Genomic DNA, 22,529 nt, shown 5'->3' on the forward strand with positions numbered 1-22,529 from the left:
TCTCCGTCATTTTCTCATCTCTGCGTTTTCGCCATCTCGTCTTCTTTTTCTTCTCTTCTTCTCCCACCCACCTATTTATTAACTTGCCATGAACTCATTTCTTCTCGATTTCTTTCGAACTATGTCGATCGAATCCATGCTTGTCGAATCCTGATTTGACGAGAGTTATTGAATTGAAGCAAGCACGATAGTGTATATCGACATAGATGGGGGTTGATCTCGAATCTATAACCGAGGCAACATCAGGCGCCATAGGATCGCTGTTGAGCACGACGATATTGTATCCACTTGACACATGCAAGACTAAGTACCAAGCTGAGGTTCACGCACATGGTCAGCAAAAATACAGGTTATCCACATGGCTACATCTTCTCTCATTCCCTGTTCGTTTTTCTGTTCACTCGTGTTTTCGTCGTATCTTGATCTGGTTCTGTTTCGTTTTTCTGAGATCACGATATGGGAGCAACCAAATTTGGTAAATCTGAATATTTTTTACTGGTTATGGGTGACGTAGTTGAATTCTTCTTGTTGCCTTGTGAAGCAAAAGTACTAGAGAACTAGGCCCTTTGAATTTTCTCATCACTGCTCCGTCTGTTTGGAGCTTCGAGATGTTGAAATTGTGCTTTGCTTGGTGAATTATCGTGAGAATTTTGATAGGTTATTTTAGATTTTTCAGTATTGAACCATAGTGATCCTTTCGTTGCTTTATATGTTTCATAGAGGCTCAGGCCACCTTCTGTTATTGATTGTGGTAGCCATTTATTTGGTAATATCATTTTAACATCGTATTTTTATAGAATGAAGGGGGAAGCCGGTTGTTCCCATGAATTCATCGTTATCGTGAAAGGATTGTCTGCCTGTTTTTTCCTTTTTTGATTTATGATCCTTCTCCTTTGTTTTTCCATTCTTCATTAGTATTTCAGGCAAATCTTCAACCTATACACTGACACTAATTATATTTCTGACAAGTTTTTGGTGCTACTGAAATTCTGTAAATCAGGCTGTTTAAATATAGATAATTCTGTATGTATATATTTATTTTATGTTGAATATATGGTGTAATCTTACTGAAGGTCTTTCTTCTCCTTAAATTCCATTTTACAATGAAGATGGGAGAGTCAGGTGATCTCAAATACCTTTGGCAACAATGTAATCACATGATGATGTATGCTCTAGATTTTTTATCATAATTGTCTGGATTATGCAGTAACTTTATGATATATTGGGTGAAGTCTAAATCTTTGGTCGAACTCTTTGCAGAACAGCCATTTTTTGAGTCGGTGGATCCCAGATTAGCCTCAATGTCTATGTGACTTTGTTTTTCTTTTATCTTATATGGATTCTCTGCAGAGCACCATTTTTTAAGCTGGTGGATCTCAGATTTGCCTCAATGTTTATTTGATTTTGTTCTTCTTTTATCTCATATAGGAACCTTTCAGATGTCTTATGGGAAGCAATATCAACGGGTCAGGTTATTTCATTATACCAGGGTCTTGGAACTAAAAACCTGCAGTCCTTCATTGCACAATTTGTCTATTTCTATGGATACAGCTACTTTAAAAGATTGTATCTAGAAAGGAGTGGTTCCAAAAGGATTGGAACAAAAGCGAACTTGATAATTGCTGCTGCTGCCGGGGCTTGCACTGCCATTCTGACTCAGGTGAGCCATTGCGTTTCTAGCACCCCTTGTTTTTGTTCACATTTAAATAGTGTTTTTTCCCGCAGAATGTGTCCATACTGTTCTAATCCATTCATTATGTTCAATCAAATGATGTGAACTTGGGAATCACTTTTCAGTGTACAGAGATTGAAACACAGTCGCAATATGACCAAAGAAATCCATATCTAGTGTTTCTTGATTTGGCTTCGCATATAGGAGAGAGACTATATTGTGTTTATCTGATTGAACTCTTGGTCTTACATTCTGATGGTTTTTCTTTGATATTAGAATGATAAAAATAATTTAGGCTATTGGTGATGCAGGAGCTTGGACTTTAAAGATTGGGTCTCTGATGTCGGAGTGTAGAACCTGAGTCTTTATTTTGTTTTAGTATTCTGTGAGTTAAAGAAATGTCAAAGTTTTCTAATATCCTCATCAATTGATTTTTAAGTTCCTTTTCTCTTTCTTTATCATCTCATATGAGCAAACTCTGTACTGCACGATTTGGCTTTGGAGTTGATAGTAGACTAAAATGTTATTATCATCTAGCCCCTGGATACTGCCTCTTCGAGGATGCAAACAAGCGAGTTTGGAAAATCCAAAGGGCTATGGAAGACACTTACAGAGGGCACATGGAGTGATGCATTTGATGGTTTGGGGATCTCTCTTTTGTTGACCTCAAATCCTGCAATTCAGGTACTATGAGTGACCTTGTAATTTGGAACTAGAGAGTATATTGCCTCATTTGTGCAGTTCATGTCATGCTGATTATTTTTTAGTTCTGTTCCACTTCCAACATTTAACTCAAGATAATTAGTCATTCTGAGGTAAGAATCATCATGTACTGCAGTATACTGTATTTGATCAACTGAAACAACGAGTCCTGAAGAGAAGACAGACTGGAGAGGGCAATACGACTGCCCCAGAAGTCCTTTCTGCCTTCACAGCTTTTCTGTTAGGTGCAATTTCAAAGAGTGTTGCGACCCTTTTGACATATCCTGCAATCAGGTGCCTAGTCTTTTCCCTTCCTCAAATTATCAATTCATGTCATAAATATTGGGTTCACAAGATAAGTACCAATAAATATGGTTATACCATAGGATTCCTTTTCTTGCACATGGTACACATTAAGGGTTTCTTTTTCGTGTAGTGCTAATTAATGTGTAATATTATTCTTAGAATCAACATTTTTGCTTATTTGGTCTATCAAGGCTCGAGTTTGAGAGAAAGAGAAATACATTGTTATTTTCAAAATTCTTCATAGCAAATCTAGATTCATCCTAGTGGAGTAGGTCACTTAATTTGAATCACGGAAATTTTGTCTCTTCTATTTTTCTGCCTTTTATTTGCTTATTTAGTATCATATTGCACAAGAAGTTAAATGCTTGATGTGTGGCACTAATTGGAATGTTACTCTGACAGGTGCAAGGTAATGATTCAAGCTGCAGAGTCAAGTGATGATGCAAATAAGAAGGCTCAACAAAAATCACGCAGAACAGTAAGTGGAGTAATCTATGCTATATGGAGAAAAGAAGGGATTCTGGGCTTTTTCAAGGGATTGCATGCTCAGATTCTGAAGACGGTGCTTAATTCAGCCCTCCTGCTAATGATCAAGGAGAAAATTACAGCCACCACTTGGGTTCTTGTTCTTGCAATCAGAAGGTATCTATTGCTCACTAGGGGTCGATTGAAAAATGACTGATGAGTGATGATAGTACAAAGAAAATCCAACACATAGCATCAATTTACTTGATGCAGACCGACATTTAATTTAGATATCAAAGGCTCCCATTGCGGTGACAAAGGATGGTCCTTTCGTAAGAGATTCATTACGGGTTAGCCTGCATTTGGAGTAGTATTTATCAAGTATTTTTCGAACACAAATAAATCAGAATCCCACAATTGAATAAAAATTTAAAAAACTAATCCCAATTTATTGGGCTCTCCTATTCATTTGTGTTTCTTGCAGCTCAATAGTATATAATAAGTTTTAGTTAGCTCAGAATTATTTTTCGTGGGAACTTCTGTTAGGAAAGACGTCGAAAATTTCTTTCATAAAATATATCATGTGCGAAGAGCTAACGATGACATTTTCCTATCACTTGTCAGCATGGATTCACATTTGTTAATCACTACTTGATTGAACGCAGTTAACTGTCTATCGGCAAGTAGTATATTTCAGCATTTTGGTGCTGGGATTTTGTATTGATGATGGTGCGTGGACTGAGCTTGCTGTATAGCTTTCTGCAATGGTGTTTATATTAATTTCTAATGTGTAGTTCATCAATGAGAATTTCAGTTTCGGACATGATCAACATTTGACTAGCGAGTTTTCTTGGTCACGACAGAAGGTTCCGTGTTCTGTTTTGAAGATTGTATTTGCACGATTTTCGTGCAGAACGTTGAATTATAATAAAATTATATTATAAATATAGTTCGATCAAGTAATATTGTTTTATATTATTTCAGAGAATATAATATTATAAAAATTTTAAAATAATTTAAATTAGACTTAAAAATTTTACACAGAAAATTTTTAAAGATTAAAATTAGTCTTGTGATATAAATAATATAAAAAATTAAATAATAATAAATTGTTTTTAAATTTTTTTGAAATTTTAATCCGAGTAATTTGAAGGTAAAGATTTAAAACAATATTATCCACCACATACAATCGAGTTCCATTATTTTATTTATGAATATTTTGATCATATTATAATATAAGTAAAATTAAGTTATTTGAGTATTTTAATTATATTTAATTTTAAATTATTTTATTTATGAATCGAATAATACGATCATTAAGTATGATATAAATTATAATAAATAATAAAATAATGGGCCCATACTAAGCCCAATTTTCCGCCCATCTAAATCAGCCCAGTGTCGTTGCAACATCCGAACCAAACACTATCATCTTATCCAGATTTCTCGCCGTGTAATAAAACCCAGCCCAAACAGGAAGAGCAGTAAACAGACGAGCAAAACGAGCGAGGATATAGAGAGAGGAGAGAGCGATCCGTTGCCGCGAAGCGAAGAGGAAGAAGCAGAAGAAGAAAGAAGAAGAAGAAGAGAGTCAAGATGATGTCAGGGAATTATACAAGCCTTGACAACCAAAAGGTTTCAGGATCTGTACCTGTAAGTAATTTATAACTCGTTTTGTTTCAGCCGACAAGATCCTGTCATGGAGTTATGCAAGCCTTGATTTAATTACTTATGCGTGTATGCTTGTGCATTTCAATTTACATGTGATCGAATCTCCTTGAGTTGTTTTTCTTGATTTTTTCTCAGGCTGTTCCAGATCCAGGCCATGTCACCGTCCAGTTTGCAGGTACCTTTCTCTTATTTTTCGTCGTGGATTTTTCGACAATATCACGTTGTTGTTTTAGGCGTTTGGTTGCTGAAAAAATGTAAAGGTAGAGAAGGAAGGAGGGGAAATTCTTTGAGTCTCGTGCTTAGATCTTGCGTCCGAAAGAAAAACATGCGGTTTTAATATATTGTGCTTTGCATCTTTTTCGTTGGTTAGAATGAGTCTGGAAATGTGAGGTCTGAAGGTTTTTGTTGTGTACGGCGGTGTGTAAATTGAGTTTCCACAACGTTACATGATCCGGTGGATGTATTTTTTGCAGATTCAAATCTACAGACATTTCCTCCATCTGACGCTCGTGGGAAGATCTCTGGTAGTTCTCGCCCTCCTCGAGATGCTGATGGTAAATGCAACTTTTTTTGGTACTATCTGATCCGATGTTGCTTTATTTTTGTTAGAAAAGCAGTGCGAAAGAGGATTTTGATTTTGTGTTTTGGTTCCCCCGCCCCGAAGTTAGATATTGCTAATTTGATGCATGTAATTATAGTGTAACTTGGGGAGGGGGTTTCGATTAATTTTCATTCAAATGTTGAGAAGTATTGGATGTACTTTTTCTTAACGAGATAGGTTTTTACTTTGCAAATGTTCTTGGTATTAATTAAACCTTTATGGTTTGTTGAATAGTGTCCTTTCTATCTTAATTGAATAGAAGAGCTCGAGAAATTGCCCTTTCGTGGGCATCTATGTTGATCGAAACCCCCTTTTTTTTATGCGGTGTATTTGGAGTGTATATAGCATAGTTTAGGAAAACACTGGTCTCTATGTTAATTAGAACTTAATCCACTCTGTTCATGCCCATACTTCGTCAGGTAGTGTACAAACAGTGTCCAATGGGAAGGTAACTTCAATGGGAAAGCTTGGCTAAATGGATGCAGATTGCCTCAGAGCATCTGTAGCAAGTTGTCTTATTTATGCTTCTCTTTTGTAGTCATAACTATGTGATGTCCACGCTTTTGTTTCTTATGGTGGAAGGCTGGAAAATTTTCCTTCAGATTTTTTTTATTGGCAATTCCCGTTATATGGTTTCCTTGTTTTTGATTTGTATGGTGGCTGATGGCTAAAAGTTACACTGGTGCAGATACATTTTCTAAGGCTTCAGATGCTTCTTCTGATGGAACACAGCCAAGTGGTTGGCTTCAGAGATTCACCATTGGTGCGTACAAGCCGTACTTTGATGTTGATACTTCAGATGTTTTAGAGAGGATTAAAGAATCACTCTTTCCTTTCAAAGGAAGTTTTACTGAGAAGATAGCAGACAACCCAGATCTGTAAGCCCACATTTGTCTTATTTGTTTGCTTAATTCATTAATGGACTGAACTATCGAACAATGCTTCCTATATACAATAATATCCTTCTACAAATTGAAATGCCCCTTATATGATGATAGAGTTACAAACATTGCTTACTAGCGTTATTGAATAAACTAGTGTTTACGAACCACAAGGTACTGTCGTTCTTGGTTATAAACTAGAAACTACTACATCTGCTCATAAGCTGAAAGGTCTAAACTGTGAACTACTGAATTTTCTTCTAGAATTTAGGGCATGTCCATCCAAATTGTCTTCATAATTTGAACTACTTATCACTTAAATTTTAGGTGACTTTGATTTGAGTTTGGACTGTAAGGCATGCAGGTTATTTAGTCAACTTGAGACAGTAGGATCAGATTCTAGTCATTATTTCAAGTCTGTGACACTGTTGCACAACAAAAGTCGTAATTACTCGTACTCATCAAAATTTCGAAGTCAGTCTACTGTTCTTATTTATGTTTAATAACCAGTTGTATCGTTAACCTGGCTGCTGTGCAACTTCTTTAAGCTGGATTGTCCTTTTCTTGTTAATTTTTTATTTATTTTACAAGGCACCTTCTGCAGTGTTCTGATGAATTACTATTTCATATTTGCATGCTTATTTTTTTTTTTAAAAATGGTTTAACAAAGTTGTCATCGTGGACGGCAGCCTTTTTTTTTCTCAAAACTTTACCCGCCTTTTCTGTTTCTCATTTTTCTTGCCTATATTGAGAGCATGTAATGATTTGTGTTTCCAATGATGTGCAGGTATGGACCTTTTTGGATATGCACTACACTAATATTTGTGGCAGCTGCCATTGGCACTTTTGTGACATACATAGCACACAAGCTGAATAAAAAAGACTGGGCCTATGACATAAATCTGGTTACTTGGTCCGCGGGTGTGTTCTATGGCTATGTCACTATTGTTCCGCTTGGTTTGTATGTAATTCTCAAATATTTCTCAGCACCGTCCGGCCTTGTCCAACTATTTTGTCTTTATGGCTACTCCCTATTCATCTTCATTCCTGCTTTGGTAAGTTCCTTTATTTTCAACCCTAAAAGTTAACTATAAATTATTTCCCAGGATTTTTTTTTTTGCATCTTTTGAAATTTTATCTCCATATTTGAAGAGTTTTGGAGTTTTGTAATTAGAAAGATTGATTTACAGGAAATTGTTATATAGTACCTCTTCTAGGAAACTCCTTTCTGTTCCCAGAAGAAAAGGAAAGGAAGAAAAGAAAGAAAGAAAGAGAGAGGAAAAGAAAGAGAAAAAGAAAGAAACTCCCTTCTAAGTGGACCTTGTATTGAAATAAGATGCCTGGCTGAATGGTATTTTTTGTTCTAAAATTCAAGTCTGGTACAGAATATGTGTTATAAGTTAATGGAAGTCAGCATTTGGTTGAGAAGCAACTCTGTGATCAACTGATCATACATCCAAGTGTCATTAACAGAGAGGTCCTAACAGCCAACGGTTTCTGGTATAAACCATTAGGACGATTGATGAGGCATTTGAAATAGTTGACCTAGGAATATGATGAAGGTGAAAACAAACAAAATGGTGACTTCTTATGAAATTGTGATAGAAAATCATTCAGTTTTCAGTTATCATAATATTGACGTCAATAAAGTGTGTAGAACGCCTTCTTTTCATGCTTTTGACCATAACTTCATATGTGCCTTATAATTGAGTTCTGTGAACCATAGGTCAAATAGGTGGCTGAAAACAAACAAAATAGTGGCTTCTTATGAAATTGTGATATAAAATCATTTAGTTTTCTGTTATCACAATATTGACACCGATTAGGTGTGTAGAGCGCATTGTTTTCATGCTTGACCGTACATGCGCCTTATAATTGAGCTCTGTGAACCACAAGTCACAGTAGGTGGCTGAAACTCGATCTTTTCTTGGTGCAGTGTCTTTCTGTTGTCCCCTTGGAAATCTTCAGATGGGTAATTGCTGGTGTAGCTGGGTTCATGTCAGCAACTTTTGTTGCCCTTAATCTCCGGGCCCATATCAAGTCAGCAGGTGAAAGATGGTTCCTCATCGTGGCTAGCATCTTTCTTTTGCAGCTTGCTCTGTCCGTTGTATTGAAAGAGTATCTGTTCACTGTTACGGTATGAGAAAATATGCTGTCTTTTCCTAAGGTGGCACGAACAGGTTTGTATATCACAAAAGGAGAGTTTTTCTTCTTCACCCCTTTCTCTTGGGTCATATAGTTATTATACTGTCACAATCATGGTGCTAAATATTATTTTTCTAGTAAGAAAACCTCATGTATTCATTCAGTTCTGGAAATAAAATTTCACGGGGGAGGATTTTGTAGAAGATTACAGAGGCAAATATGAGGGGGGGAAAGCCTCGTTTATGGAGTCCTTTTTGTCTCTGCTCGATCTAGTTCATTAATCAAGGACCGAGGACTCTAGAGCGATTTTAGCGTTGTAGTCTGCTAATTGGACTTCGAGTTTGTGTCAAGCGTATATTTGGAACAAATTTAGAAGTCTTGTATTTGGAACAAATTCAGAAATTTTGTACAATTTATTTACAAATGTACATTTAGTTTAATTACTGAACAAGTGAAAATTGATTTTATATAGCTTTATATGAATTAGGAACATAATTTGACATGAGATTGTGTTTTTTTTTTTTTTTTTTTTTAATTATTATTATTATAATTATTTTGAAGAGATTTTTTCTTAATTTTTTAAAGTTTGAATTAAAAGAAAATTATAAATTTAATTCAAACATATCCCAAGTTCATGCTTAAAAATAATGCATAATATTTCCAAACTGATTTCAAAACACATAATTTTCTCCATTTTATAAATCAAAATCTGAGTTCTAATTCTACTTAAAAATCTCTCAAAAAATTTTACATTCATCATACCACAAACCCTTGTTAGGGTACTTCCGATAAACTGTAACCTTTTTTTCTCACTAGCTTAAATTTTTATAATGATTTATTATTATAATGACTAACTGTGTCATATAATATTAGAATCTCTAGTCGTGGCGTGCACACTCGTGAATTGAAGAAAAGGATTGCCAAACTCCACACTCTTCACTTACCAAAACAAGCCTGAGGATCTTACCATAAAAGGAAAAAAAAAAAAAAAAAAAGATTAGTTCAAAGAGGAGATGGAGGAGACCCGTGTATGTCAAATGGCACTCGATCACTTTGCGGTTCTGGATTTACTTTATTCCAAATAATTCTCACCCCCCTGCTATTTGGACTATAAAGAAAAAAAGTAGCAGTTTGTAGTAGAGCAATTCTTCAAACCCATGGGCGCCAGTAAGTAATGATGGTAGCACTTAGCAGAGCAGAGAAAGTTCATGTGCATTATTAGTCAAATTTACATTAATATTCAGATAATTTTTTCTATTACCCCCAAATTCATTTTGCTCCAATTACATGTTTGAAGTATGGGATGCCACTACACACACACATATATATATATATATATATATATTTGTTTTGGCAGTAATGGTTTTTACTAAACCAATTTTGCCTACAATTTATTAAGAATATAATAAAAAGAAACAATTTTTTTTTTAAAAAAACAAATATATATCAAATTTCCTACCCATTAAGAAAATTTAATTATTACTACGAAATATTTTTTTTTAACTTAATTTATTTACGATAACTTAAATGCTTATTGTAAAAGCATTTTGGTTCATCTTTTAGATACAACCTGCTTGAATAAGCTGATTTCAGTTATAAATGAGAGTGGCAAATGTGCCACTATCACTACTAGCCTGCAACTTGTTGAGTTTCTCAAACTTTCCAAATCTTGATCATTCTCAAACATTTACATATACAAAATATACATATATATATATATGTATATGTATAAGCATTCCATGCATAATTTTTGTCTCATTCTTGAAAGTGGCTCATTAGGATTATTAATATCTTAGGGCGCATTGTCTATTACAAAGGTGGTCTAAGTGATTGGGAGTAATATATTAATGTTGGATGTTTAAGGTTTTGTCTACAATACATGAATATTGTTGGTGGAATTTATATATTAACCTATATATATATATATATATATATATTTGACCTATATAAGGATGTGAATTTTTAAATAAAATTTCAATCAAATTCCATTTTTTTTTTACGCTCAATGTTATTTCTTTAGTTGATTTATGTTCAAATTTTAAATTTGTAAATTAATAATTAAAATAGAATACAAAAGCAACCAAATTTTAAATGAATAATATTTTAGTTTAAAGTTAGTTCCATATAAAATTAAAATTAATTTTTTTTTTTGTGATTTATTCTTTTATGGGTCATAATACAAATATATCTTAATAAAATAAAAATAAAAATATAATTGATTCAATTTTAAATTAAATATAAATTAATAGTTAAACCCAACTAAACGTTATTGTAATCGTTTATGTATCTTAAAAATAATAGTATTAATCATTATAACAAAAAACTTTTCTAAAATATATTTTACTCGCATAAGTGTGTGTATATGTATTTATATCCTACGAATGATTGTCGTCATACATAACTTATAGTTAGTGTATTAGACTTTTGGGTATAAAATAATTTTGAATAATGTTTGTAGGCATCAACTTGGAGATTTTGTATACGGTTTAAAAATGTTCAAATACCAAATGATTGTGTGTCGAAACTCAAATGTCTAAGTAATTGATATATATATAAAAGGGTTCAAAGTCTTGGCATGCCCAAGAAAACAACTTTTGAAAGTATACAAATTTTAAAACTAAGCTTCAAAGTCTTACGTCATCCTCAACATTCAATCAATTGTCAAAAAGTAGATTTAAAAGATAAATTTATTCCTCATATTATTTTAAAATATTTATATATTATTTTAATTTCTGATCATTAACGATGTTAGTAGATGTATCTCGCGAAATCAGATTTAACATGTTGATGTTAGTAAACGTGTAACGTGAATTCATGTTTAAAATATTGATGTTAGTAGATCTGTCGCGTGAATTCAGATTCAACACACATTATATTTTGATTAGGCGGTCATCGTTCATGTAAGATATTACGTAGTTACTGATGTAATATCTAACGTGTAAAAACTTAATCTTTAATTATTGTTAATATAATAAATTAAGATTTATATTATTATAATAGAACGAAGAGAATAGAGGGTGCCACAAACTAGTCCAAGAGAAGAAACAAAAAGCATAGTAAAATAGTACAATTACATGAATTGAAAACCCTAAAATTACATTTAAAAATTGGGGGAGAAAAAAAAAAAAAAAACCCTAAAATTTTGCTGTTTCTTTAAAAGGCAAAGACCATGGTTTGTGAAACACAAGTGGAGAAGACAATAAAGAAATAGGAAACCTAGAAATTTGAATTGACAAAGACATTGGCATTAGCAATTTTTTTCTTTCTTATTTTAGAAATTTAGACTTTTATGATTAATTAAATTAAGAGAAGAAAGAAAACAGAAGAAATAATTCCAAATTATTTGAAAAAAAAAAAGTCAAAATTAAGATCCTGAAAATTGGGTCCTCTTCTTTTTTCATAAGTTGGGTTTGGTTGAAAATTAATTAATTAATTAAGTTAATTAATTTATAATCTATTGGAAATTGAGTAATTATTGGCTGGCAAACTCTTAATTAATGGGATCTCAAAGAGGTCGGCTAGATATGATTCATCACCAATTTTTTCATCACCCATTTCTAACTCCCAAAATGCCCCTCTCTATTTGATTAAAAAAAAAAAAAATTCTAAAACTTTTATTAATCAAATACAAAACTCTGTACATATATAAATAATCTGTGTGTGTATATATCTATGTATGTATGTGTGTGTGTATATATATGTGGTAGTTTACAGGGTAGGGGCAAATGGGTTAGAGAACAAATTGTAAGTGGCATAAGAAGTTTGTCTATCTAGAAACCCAAATATAAAAGAAGAATTTATTAATCAAATACAAAACTCTATACATATATAATCTGTGTGTGTGTGTATATCTATGTATGTATATGTATATATATATATATATATGGTAGTTTACAGGGTAGGGGCAAATGGGTTAAAGAACAAATTGTTCATGGTTAAACAAATTATCATAAGAAATTTGTTTATCTAGAAACCCAAATATAAAAGAAGAGTTTATTAATCAAATACAAAACTCTATACACATATATAATCTGTGTGTGTGTATATATATATATATATATGGTAGTTTACAGGGTAGGGGCAAATGGGTTAAAGAACAAATTGTTCGTGGTTAAACAAATTGTCATAAGAAGTTTGTTTATCTAGAAACCCAAATATAAAAGAAGAATTTATTAATCAAATACAAAACTCTATACATATATAATCTGTGTGTGTGTATATCTATGTATGTATATGTATATATATATATATATGGTAGTTTACAGGGTAGGGGCAAATGGGTTAAAGAACAAATTGTTCATGGTTAAACAAATTGTAAGTGGCATAAGAAATTTGTCTACCTACAAACCCAAATATAAAAGAAGAGTTTATAAATCAAATACAAAACTCTATACACATATAAATAATCTGTGTGTGTATATCTATGTATGTATGTGTATATATATATATGGGGTAGTTTACAGGGTAGGGGCAAATGGGAGATTTTAGAGTTTTGTATAAGCAAAAAATTAGGCAAGTATTAATCATAATTGTAGATAAAATATATTATAATTAGGGCCATGGCCATCCCATCCCATGAAAAAGTGTGGGACACATAAAACACCCATCTCATTCATGGCCCTCACCTTCCCTTAAATTGTTGACCACCTTCATATACATATGAAAAAACCACACATACTCATGTTTATATTATAATTAATACCCATATACTATATTATACACATTAGTGGATATAATATAAAAATATTATAATAATGTTATTCTTAAAATTTAGTCATAATCTATTTTTGTATGTACTAATGCCATAAATTACACTTTTGCTTCATATTACTTAGACTAATTACATAATCCCTTGTTACTATAACTCTAGTTTATTCATAATATTATATACCCATATCCATACTACGGCTAAAAATTGTGGGTGTATGTGTGTGTGTGTATATATATATGTATTTGCTAAATATATTTAATTATTCAGTATCTTTTCCCTCTATTTAAATTCCACGTACCAAACCCAGACCAACATGTCCAATCTTTCACTCTCCCCTTGTCCTCTCTGTCCACTCCCAAGTTATATTACCTCCCTTCTTCAACCTCCATTTTTGGTTTTGCACAGAACCCTTTCAACCACGAACCCTAGTTAGCCATGTTTCTGTACTCAAAGCCTCAAGCTATCGCTCTCTTCCTCATCTTCTTCTGCATTTCAGCTCTTAACCATCGAGTTGTCTTGGCGGGTGTCGGCAGACGTCTGATGATGATCAGGCCGAAGGTTGAAGAAGACCTGACAGAGAAGAGTCCGCCGTGGAAGAACCTGCAAATAAGCTTCAAAAATAATGGAGATCAAGAAGAAGTAAGAGAAGAAGAACAAGATCAGAGAGGGTTTTATGCAACCATTAATAGGGAAGTACCTTCCAGTCCTGACCCACTACACAATTAGAAAGTTTACAATTTAAAAAAAAAAAAAAAGGTGTTATATATATATAATTCTCTAGGTCTTCAATTAATATATATATATATATATTTATATATTACTTAGGGCTTAGGAATTAATTAATTACTGTTTATAAAATAAGCTATACCGAGAGCTTAGTTTATATAATTATATGTGCAAGATACTGCGAGATATATGTTGTTTTCTTCTTGTTTAATTTAAATTTTTATATACAAATTTTTCTTGGCTTTTTTCAACTGGTGAAATATTAATTATTTACTAATATATATATATATATATCACAAGTCATATTACCATACCTTACGTTCACATGTATTTTGTTTACCGTGCCAATTAATTACTTAATTATGTTCGCACGTGCGTGTATATACATACATACATACATACACACACACACACATATATAGATATATATATATATATATATATATAGATGAAATTGTGCTTTTTCCAAAATGGGTTTTTTCAATTATTGTGGTTATCTCGTACGCGTGAGAGAAGTAAATTATTAATGGCCCATTTTCAATAAAAATTAATTAAAAAAGTTTTTAGTTTTGTTTTCTTAACACAATATTTATAAATTATTTTAAAATAATTTTGAAACTATATATATATATATAGACATCACACACACACACACACACACGTTACAATAATATATAGTTATGTCTATCTATATATATATATACATATTAACCATTTATTTGTAAAAAAAAAAAAAAGGTGTACTTTGTATACATTTTTTAGTGATTATATATATATATATATATATATATATATATACTTACATTGAAAAAGCTTTTTAAATTGATTGCACAAAATATTCATAAATTGAGAAGAAAAGAAGAAGCTAAAATAGAAATATGAAGAATTTATTTTTTATTTTTTATAAATTTATTAGTTAAATTATCTATTATTTTATAAGTTAATAAATATTGAATTTCGTCTATAATAATTTTATTTATTATATAAAAAGATGATTAATATTGAGTTTAATTTATAAGAATATGTGATTATTATTATTATTATTTACTATAATTTATCTATTTAAAAATTAATTAATTGATTAAAAAATTTAGATAAATATTTATGTTCAATTTAATTAATATTTTTGTGATTATTTAATAGTTAAAAATATAATTAATTAAAATTAACTTAATTATGAGTTAAATCTACAAATATTAATAATTTTAACATGTTAAAATTTAAAGCCGAAGATCCAAGAAGGAAAGGAAAAGCTAAAAGCTTTATTGTCTCGGTGACTTCTGATTTGGTGAAAAAACTGGTGTCAAATCAGAATCGGCTACCGCTTAATTACAAGCTCTTCCTATTTGTGCTTTGCATGTAATTTTATTTAAGTTTACAACTAACCAGAAATTCAATTTCAAAATATGAAGGCTATGTAAGTATTTGCCCTGCAAGAGGGGTGAGAGAAAAATCCATCAATCCAGTTTGTTCTGAAATACATAGGAAGAGAAACAAGAGAAACCAACAACTATCTCCTGTCTTTGCTTTACAACCCTATTTGTATTTGTCACTATATATATATATATATATATTTGCTTCTTATTTTTATTCACTGATTTCACAGCTAAATCAATACAAAGAATACACAACACCTCTACATTCAACTAAATATGCTACAGCTTTCACGAAAAGAATGCGGAGCAATAATGGCAATAACGTATAGAAAATCTTGAATTTTAGAACTCTGACCGTTGAACCAGGTAGCCGGAGTGTGATCACGACATGGACATATTCCGATCATGAAAGCTTCCAAATGGTGGCAGTTCCGGTGACATGGATATATCCCGATCGTGGAAGCTTCCAAATGGTGGCAGTCCCAGTGCAGGGTAGGGCAACAGTGGCTAGTGATCCGAAATTGAACCTCGTTTCCGAAAGAAATATCGTCTCAACTAAAGAGCCTCAAAAGTACATCCTCCAACTTTCTCTTGCATTCCATCAATGAACATGAATGTGTTGTAAAGTTGGAGGATCAGGACTCACAAGGTTTGCCCACAGGTTGGCAAGTGTCAAGAAGTAGTGTTTCCCATTCCAAACCACCATTTTCATGCCTGTCCAGCAAAATTATTGAAGAACTGAGAAGATTAGGCAGGAACCCACAGTAAAAGATGGAGAGGAAACTCAAAAAAAGCTATTATGAAAATCACAGAGGGCGCTTATTCTGAATGAATAACACATGCTCAAACAGCCTATAGCTAGCCCGCCAGGCTTTTAGTACGTTGAAGGTTAATTATATCATACATCTACCTTTTTCTCGCCAGATTAGGCCCAAACGTTAACTGGTAAATCACAAGATTTTACAAGAAATCAACTCCTACTTAATCTTTAAAAATCTGCGTCCATGTCCCTGGTTATGTTATTAGCATCTTGCTATCTCCTCCAACTTCAACTTCCTTTAAAGTTAAAACCACAAAGGATTTAGGAAAGTAATAAATTTTTTCTAGAAAAATTGGAAAGGTCTAGTGTCCTACGTTCAAATTCATGGAGGATATCCAAATGAAAAGAACTCTAAGGATAACTACGTGAATTTGCCATATGTCATCTCAGGTTCAATGCCATTAGGCACTTGATTAAAGGGTTTATATGAAGGGCCCATCATACTCCAAATTCAATGCATGATCAATATCTGCATACCTGGTACTGTTCCCACGGTTAAGCCAGATAGTTGACAGGTAGGTTCCTGTCCAGAGAAAGCATGATTATAAAGTGCAAGTGCATCAAGATCACCAACATGCTTGATGGATTCCAGCAAAGCATTGACAGTTCCATCATACTCGGACAAAGACAGATCAGATATACTCTGGAGAGCTTCTTCAAGTCCTGAACTTGACCATAGAACCGAACATTCATCTAGAAGAGCCAACATAATTGTGGGATCAGTAGAACTTAACAATACCCATGGCTTGTAAAGTCTGGCTGAACTCCCCAGAATTTGAAGAACCCTGTAAATTTCCCCGAGGGCAAGAAGATACTTCTTCCCTGCATAGAATAAAATAATTGAGAACAAAATATTTGACAAGTTACATATCTAAGAGACAAGCAGAATAGCTATTACTACCATCATTGTCATGCATAAATATGCTATCTGGTACCTTGGTTTTTAGATAATATTTGACTGTGTACATCCTTTTGTAATGCCTGATTCCAAATCAAGGTGCCATGTTTCAGCTCTTGAGCACAAGCTGACACAATTTTAGACCATGTAGAAACATAATTAGATTGCTCCTCCAATGATGCCAATTTTAGCATTTTCAGAGTCAATCCAGCATGTTTTAAGAGTTCAACTGTTAATCTTGAATCCTTCTCTGCCTATTCATGAAAAAGTATCAAAGTGTTATCAGGCATGAAAACAAAGCAAACCAGTGAGCTTTTTTAATAAAAAATGATTATCGAGTGTATGTGAACATTCAGAATGAGATCAAATAAGAGGTGCATATTTTGAGCCATTTATGAGGATACTTATGACTAATTTCTTGAATCAATTAAATTGAGTCAAGTTCAATTTATTGATCATTGCAACATATGTAGTTAGTGAAAAACTTAAAGTAACAGGACCTAAAGATTGCAGAATCATTCACATCAAACAAGTCATAACATCAAAAGCTCCTTTAGAAGATGATCACGCTCGCATGTTTATTTTATTGATTTCTCCAGTATAGTGGATTGTGTATCAAGTAAAAGCCAAATCCTCAAAGGAAAACCTAATCACTTTAAATTCTTCTAACAGCAGGTTCTCTTCTTATCCAGAAGATATGATGGATCGTAGGAAACATTATAAAGACCCTACTATGCATTATAAAAATTAATAATAAATTCTCAAGTCTTTCAAGATCGAAGGATGTCGTTTTGAAAAGTCATAAGCACATACTTAAGCTTAAATGAATGAAGATACAAGGAAACAGCAAAAAATTCATGTTCCCTGATGATCAACTAAAACAGATAAAACTTACTAATACTAATCTCTTTGATAAGTGATATTCTGACTCAAACACTTTGAAATTTGGGTCCTGCAAAATTTGAACAAGTTCATTGACGCTGATATTTCTCGGCGGAAGAATCTCTGAACTGATTGCTTCAGGGATCAAGCTATCATGAACCAGTTGATTCTGTAGATCCTATAACAGCACATACAAACAAAGATTAGTCACAAGCATATGGAATTATTATAATTTTGATAAATAAAGCCTAGCTTTGTCAAAAGGACACAACAAATCAGTAAAAAGAGGAAATTGTCAACTTTCAGTGTTATCTGAACTGATTCATCCAAAAAGAGGCATCGATAATTATAGGTGATGTCCATCTCTCAAAAAGCTCTCACAAGATTTCCAAATTTACTCAGCAAGTGGTTTCAAGTTTCAACTAATGCCAAAAATATTATAATCTTTTCTTAAAGAACCCTCAGTGGAAATTTGTTATCTTATATTTCTTTTTATTATGCCATGCGCAAAGTTCATTAGTAATGAGGCAATTATATACAGTGTCTTAATTACTAATTGAAAGAAAAAGGAGCAAGAAACAAATCATCAAAGCAGCTTCAAACCTGGATTTCCTTATCAAGCATTTTCAATTCCATATCTTCACCGGAATGAGCAGCAATGCTTCGACCTTTCTAATGAAAAAACCACAATTCACAAATTCAATAGCCTCAACAAACTTTAGTTTTGAAGAAAAGAAATACATTTAAGAAGTCTACTAACCTTCAGATTGTCTAGATGGGTCAGTGCAATGTAGGATAACTCATCTTTTAATTTAGAGTAGAGATTGACAAAATTATTTAGCTCTTCATTGGAAACAGGATAGTTATGGAACTTCCCAACACTTAGAAAAGAGTTCTGTTTTTCAGCTCCACTTCCCGAAAAGGCATCTTTAAACTCCCAGGAATCTTCATCAAAATCATTGTCCTCACTGACTAACTTGGGGTTTATCACAGACTGGGTGGAGCCACATCCATTTTCACTTGGCATTGCAGTAGAATTGACAGAGACCTTTTCCCCAGCTTGAATGTATAAAGTTGATATAAGATCATTGATCGATGTATTTGAACCAGGAGACTTTAATTTTTCTCCTAAGGATATACCGTGCTCAGAAGATGAAAAATCTTGATTAAATAAAGAATGATCCTTCTCCTGTTCATCATCGCCAAAAATTGACAGAGGCAAGGGCATTTTATGCTTCTCCACCTTGGGCTCATTCTTCTGAGCGTTAAAATCGAAAAATAGTTATATGAACAAAAAGTTGGCAAGTGAAGGATATCAGGAAGCTTTGTAATGCCTAGTAATGTGGTAAAATAGATGAAGTGTCATCATCCAGAGATCTAAACAAGATGTCCAGAACTAGTCATAATATATGCGCAACAATAGACATCATCACATCAAAACATGTTCTTATGGGGAACAAAAGAAAAAAGACAATTCAGATTGCTTTGTCAAAGAAAATAGTCCACTATGTTCCAACTCAGCTACACTAAGATCAATAGAGGCTATATCTATTACCACAGAAAAAAAAAATGGAGCGAAAAATTAAAAAAGAAGTATATTCTTAACTTTCTCACACTATAAACTATCATTTACTGTCAACAAATGATATATTTTAATTGCATTACACAGTATATGTCTTTCATGAAATCTTCATACAGATCTTCACTAATGCACTTAACAAGTCAATACCCGCATGTTTGTATTAAAAAAAAGTACATACCTGCATGTTACCATCAAATAAGGATGCTTCAACTCCAACACAAGAATCCTCAGAAACCTTTGGTTCATCCTGTAACAAAAATAAAAGTTCAAAATGTGCATTTTTTGGAGATCCAAAAGACAGTTAATATGAAAAATAAACCAAACTATGTTAACTAATCACCTTGGTCTTTAATTCAGTTTCTGAAGATTCACCCTTGAAGTCCCAGAAGTTTTCCCCAGAGTTAATGTTCCTATGAACTGCAGATGAATTCAACCAATTTTTGGTTTCATTCTGATTGCTTTCAGAATATGTCCTGCCATCTTGAGTTACAGGATTTGAATTGAAATCAAATCCAAAATCCCATTCCTTGGATTTCTCTGAAATTCCATTTGATGCAGCAAAGAGATCACTGGGGTACACCTTCATGTTGCCATTTACCTCCTGCTTTTCAGATTCAGCACCTTTGAATTCCCATCCATCATCATCCCCAAAATCCTCACTTGCACCAACAAGATTAGAATTTAATCCACTTACATCTGAATTCACCCCATTAATATTTGGATGCATCCCACTTAAATCTGATCCCAATACATTCCAACTCAAATTTGACACATTAGAGTTAGATGATGGCCCATTTTCAGTCTTCCACTGCTCATTCTGAAATAAGAAAATCATAATAAACCATGAGATCAGCTTCCAGGTTAAAAAAAAAAAAAATTCTATGGCTCCTTTTAGTTGTGTTGTGAAAAACATAGATGGTTAATGAAACCAGTAAAAGCTCCAAATTGCAAGATACTTTTGACTATCCACCAGCAGAATGAATAAAGCTACTAGTAAAGTCTACAAAGAGAATTTCACTTGACTACACAAAATGAAATTAAGTAAAAAACCCGAAGTTTTCAATTCGTATCATCAACCAAAGAGTCTACTATCTGATTAAGAAAAAAACAATCAAATCAGAGTTGCAATTTCACCTTAGTCTGTTCATCTCCAGGGGTTACCTTAGACTCAGCGGCCATAAATTCCCATCCATCTTCGTCATCATCAAAATAGTAATTCTGCTGAATTGAGCCTAGATTTAACCCATTTGAATCCAAATTCGCCTGGTTAGCATCTGAATTTCTTCGACCGGAATCCACTCCATTTGTATCTAGATTTAATGGATTCCAATTCAAGTTTGTCCCATTAGCACCCAAATCTGAGGCATTTCTGCTTGAATTCAACCCATCTGATTCCACTTTCGACCCGGTCAAGTTCGGAATGGCCTTCGTGGTGCCTAAATTTTTTACGTTTTTATCCAAACTGGCTCCATTCCAATCCCATCCATTCGAATAGTCACTCTCCCTCATTTTACTCCAATTAGAAGCATTCATATCCAAACTGGAGTCATTGGAATCCTTTTTAAATCCATAATCGGGCTTCCCATGCTCGCTATGTTTATATAGAATTGTGATCAAATCATTAAACCTAACACCCACGGCCAAGCTAGACTCTTCCTTTGCAGATTTATTGTCATGGTGGTGGTTGTTTTTAGCAGGAAGAAAATCAGTTACACCATTAAATGATGGATCAACTGCGCTTGATTTCTCCTCGGCTTCCTCTTCTTGCTCCCCAAATATTGACAGCGGTAAAGCACCCTGAGGTTTCACCCAGCTAGCTTGATTCTTCTTCCCTGACTCTATCCGACCAGGGCCTGAACCGGGCCGAGTCAGCTCCATCGAGTGGGTGCGGCTAAGATCCATGAAGAACCCCGGTGAATCTGAGTGGTTCGACGATAGGAAGGAGGGAGGATTGGGTAGTGACTCTGTGCGGGAGAAGACACTGGACGAGTTGACGTAGTCTCCCCAGTCGTCATCGTCTTCGCCGGAGTTCATGCTGCTTTTATTCATGGAGATGGCAGATGAGAGATCTAGGCCGTTGATGGGGTTGGGAGTGAAGATGGCGGTGTAATTAGACGCGAATCTAAAGTTGCCAAAACCCCCTTCCTCGTCTTCGGCCTGGTTATCTGCCATTGCTCCGATCTCCGTCTCTCCAATCTGGTTTTTTAGCTTATTTGCCGCTAGGTGCGCGGGTTTGGTCTGCGCGCACTTAAAGCTGAAGAGGTGAACCCAAGAATGGCCCAATAAAGGCCCAAGAAAAACCCAAGCATGGTCCCAAATGGCCCAAGCAAGGCCCAAGAACGGCCATGTACTGCTAAAAGGCCAAGTACGGCCCAAGAAAAGCCCAAGCACGGCCCAAATATGGCACAGTAAAGCCCAAATGCGCCCAAGTATGGCATACTCATGGCCCAATCATGGCCCAAGAAAGCCCAAGTATGACCCGAGTACGGCCCAAGAAAAGCACAATCATGGGCCGATAAAAGCCCAAGCACGGCCCAAGCACTCCCCAAAAAGCCCAAGTATGGCACAAGAAAAGCCCAATTACGGCCCACGCATGGCCCAAGCACGGCCCAAATATGGCCCAAGTGCGAATTAAAGGATAGAGACGTGTATAATCTGACTTTTGAAAATAAAAATTAAGATGGATCAAAATCAATTTACACTTCACAAACTAATTTTAATATATAAAAAATATTGAATTATCGCTAAAAACAAAAAAAAAAAAAAAAAACTTAACGAAGAGTTCAAAAAAGAGCTTTGAAAAAAGAAATATTTTAAAAAAATTTGAACATTTTTTTTATATAGTTGAAAATGTATTTTTGTAAGGATAATAAATGTTAAATTATTTTGATATTAAATAAATTAATTTAAGAATATTTATGAAATTACAAGTAGATATTGAGGCTTTTGTGGGATGGGTTGCCCTTACCTGGTTGTAATGACTCGGCCCAAGTATGGCCCAAACATGGCCCAAGTACGGCCCACGAAAAGTAATTTTTATTTTGATAAAAATTAAGATGGACATCTTACAAAGTAATTTTAATATAAAAAA

The 22,529-nt window shown here is 33.6% G+C and overlaps 3 protein-coding genes across 4 annotated transcripts; 2 read left to right on the plus strand and 1 right to left on the minus strand.

The window, feature by feature from the left end:
* On the plus strand, positions 1-3,613 carry LOC110815510 (peroxisomal adenine nucleotide carrier 1-like). The gene is made up of 5 exons (XM_088214875.1): positions 1-349; positions 1,429-1,660; positions 2,210-2,356; positions 2,511-2,668; positions 3,083-3,613. Exons 1-5 carry the CDS (start codon positions 207-209, stop codon positions 3,360-3,362), a joined length of 960 nt encoding a protein of 319 aa, XP_088071001.1. The 5' UTR covers positions 1-206; the 3' UTR covers positions 3,363-3,613.
* Positions 3,614-4,617: 1,004 nt separating this feature from the next.
* LOC110815497 (uncharacterized) lies at positions 4,618-8,646 on the plus strand. The gene is made up of 6 exons (XM_022043319.2): positions 4,618-4,798; positions 4,952-4,991; positions 5,290-5,370; positions 6,106-6,295; positions 7,086-7,353; positions 8,235-8,646. The coding sequence occupies exons 1-6, from the start codon at positions 4,742-4,744 to the stop codon at positions 8,439-8,441; spliced, it is 843 nt and encodes a 280-aa protein (XP_021899011.2). The 5' UTR covers positions 4,618-4,741; the 3' UTR covers positions 8,442-8,646.
* Positions 8,647-15,333: 6,687 nt separating this feature from the next.
* Positions 15,334-21,676, minus strand: LOC110815390 (uncharacterized). Of its 2 annotated transcripts, none has more exons than XM_088214877.1 (9): positions 20,600-21,676; positions 19,779-20,255; positions 19,617-19,685; positions 18,617-19,114; positions 18,460-18,528; positions 17,870-18,034; positions 17,012-17,228; positions 16,554-16,898; positions 15,334-15,970 (listed from the first exon to the last, which is right to left on the minus strand). In XM_088214877.1, the coding sequence occupies exons 1-9, from the start codon at positions 21,608-21,610 to the stop codon at positions 15,858-15,860; spliced, it is 2,964 nt and encodes a 987-aa protein (XP_088071003.1). In that variant the 5' UTR covers positions 21,611-21,676; the 3' UTR covers positions 15,334-15,857. The 2 variants fall into 2 exon arrangements, with proteins under 2 accessions (XP_088071003.1, XP_088071002.1); XM_088214876.1 differs by having other exon boundaries at positions 20,573-21,676.
* Between the last annotated feature and the right edge of the window lie 853 nt (positions 21,677-22,529).

Source organism: Carica papaya, chromosome 3, assembly GCF_054855325.1.
Source record: "Carica papaya isolate Zhongbai chromosome 3, ASM5485532v1, whole genome shotgun sequence".
Lineage (NCBI taxonomy): Eukaryota > Viridiplantae > Streptophyta > Magnoliopsida > Brassicales > Caricaceae > Carica > Carica papaya.

Coding starts and splice junctions, on each gene's coding strand:
- LOC110815510 (XM_088214875.1), top strand. CDS start 207: ATGGGGGTTGATCTCGAATCTATAACCGAGGCAACATCAGGCGCCATA. Junction 350..1,428: donor CATGGTCAGCAAAAATACAG/GTTATCCACATG, acceptor TATCTCATATAG/GAACCTTTCAGATGTCTTAT. Junction 2,357..2,510: donor CCTCAAATCCTGCAATTCAG/GTACTATGAGTG, acceptor CATGTACTGCAG/TATACTGTATTTGATCAACT.
- LOC110815497 (XM_022043319.2), top strand. CDS start 4,742: ATGATGTCAGGGAATTATACAAGCCTTGACAACCAAAAGGTTTCAGGA. Junction 4,992..5,289: donor TGTCACCGTCCAGTTTGCAG/GTACCTTTCTCT, acceptor TATTTTTTGCAG/ATTCAAATCTACAGACATTT. Junction 5,371..6,105: donor CCCTCCTCGAGATGCTGATG/GTAAATGCAACT, acceptor ACACTGGTGCAG/ATACATTTTCTAAGGCTTCA.
- LOC110815390 (XM_088214876.1), bottom strand. CDS start 21,610: ATGGCAGATAACCAGGCCGAAGACGAGGAAGGGGGTTTTGGCAACTTT. Junction 19,686..19,778: donor AAACTGAATTAAAGACCAAG/GTGATTAGTTAA, acceptor TTTTTGTTACAG/GATGAACCAAAGGTTTCTGA. Junction 18,529..18,616: donor CCCATCTAGACAATCTGAAG/GTTAGTAGACTT, acceptor TTTTTTCATTAG/AAAGGTCGAAGCATTGCTGC.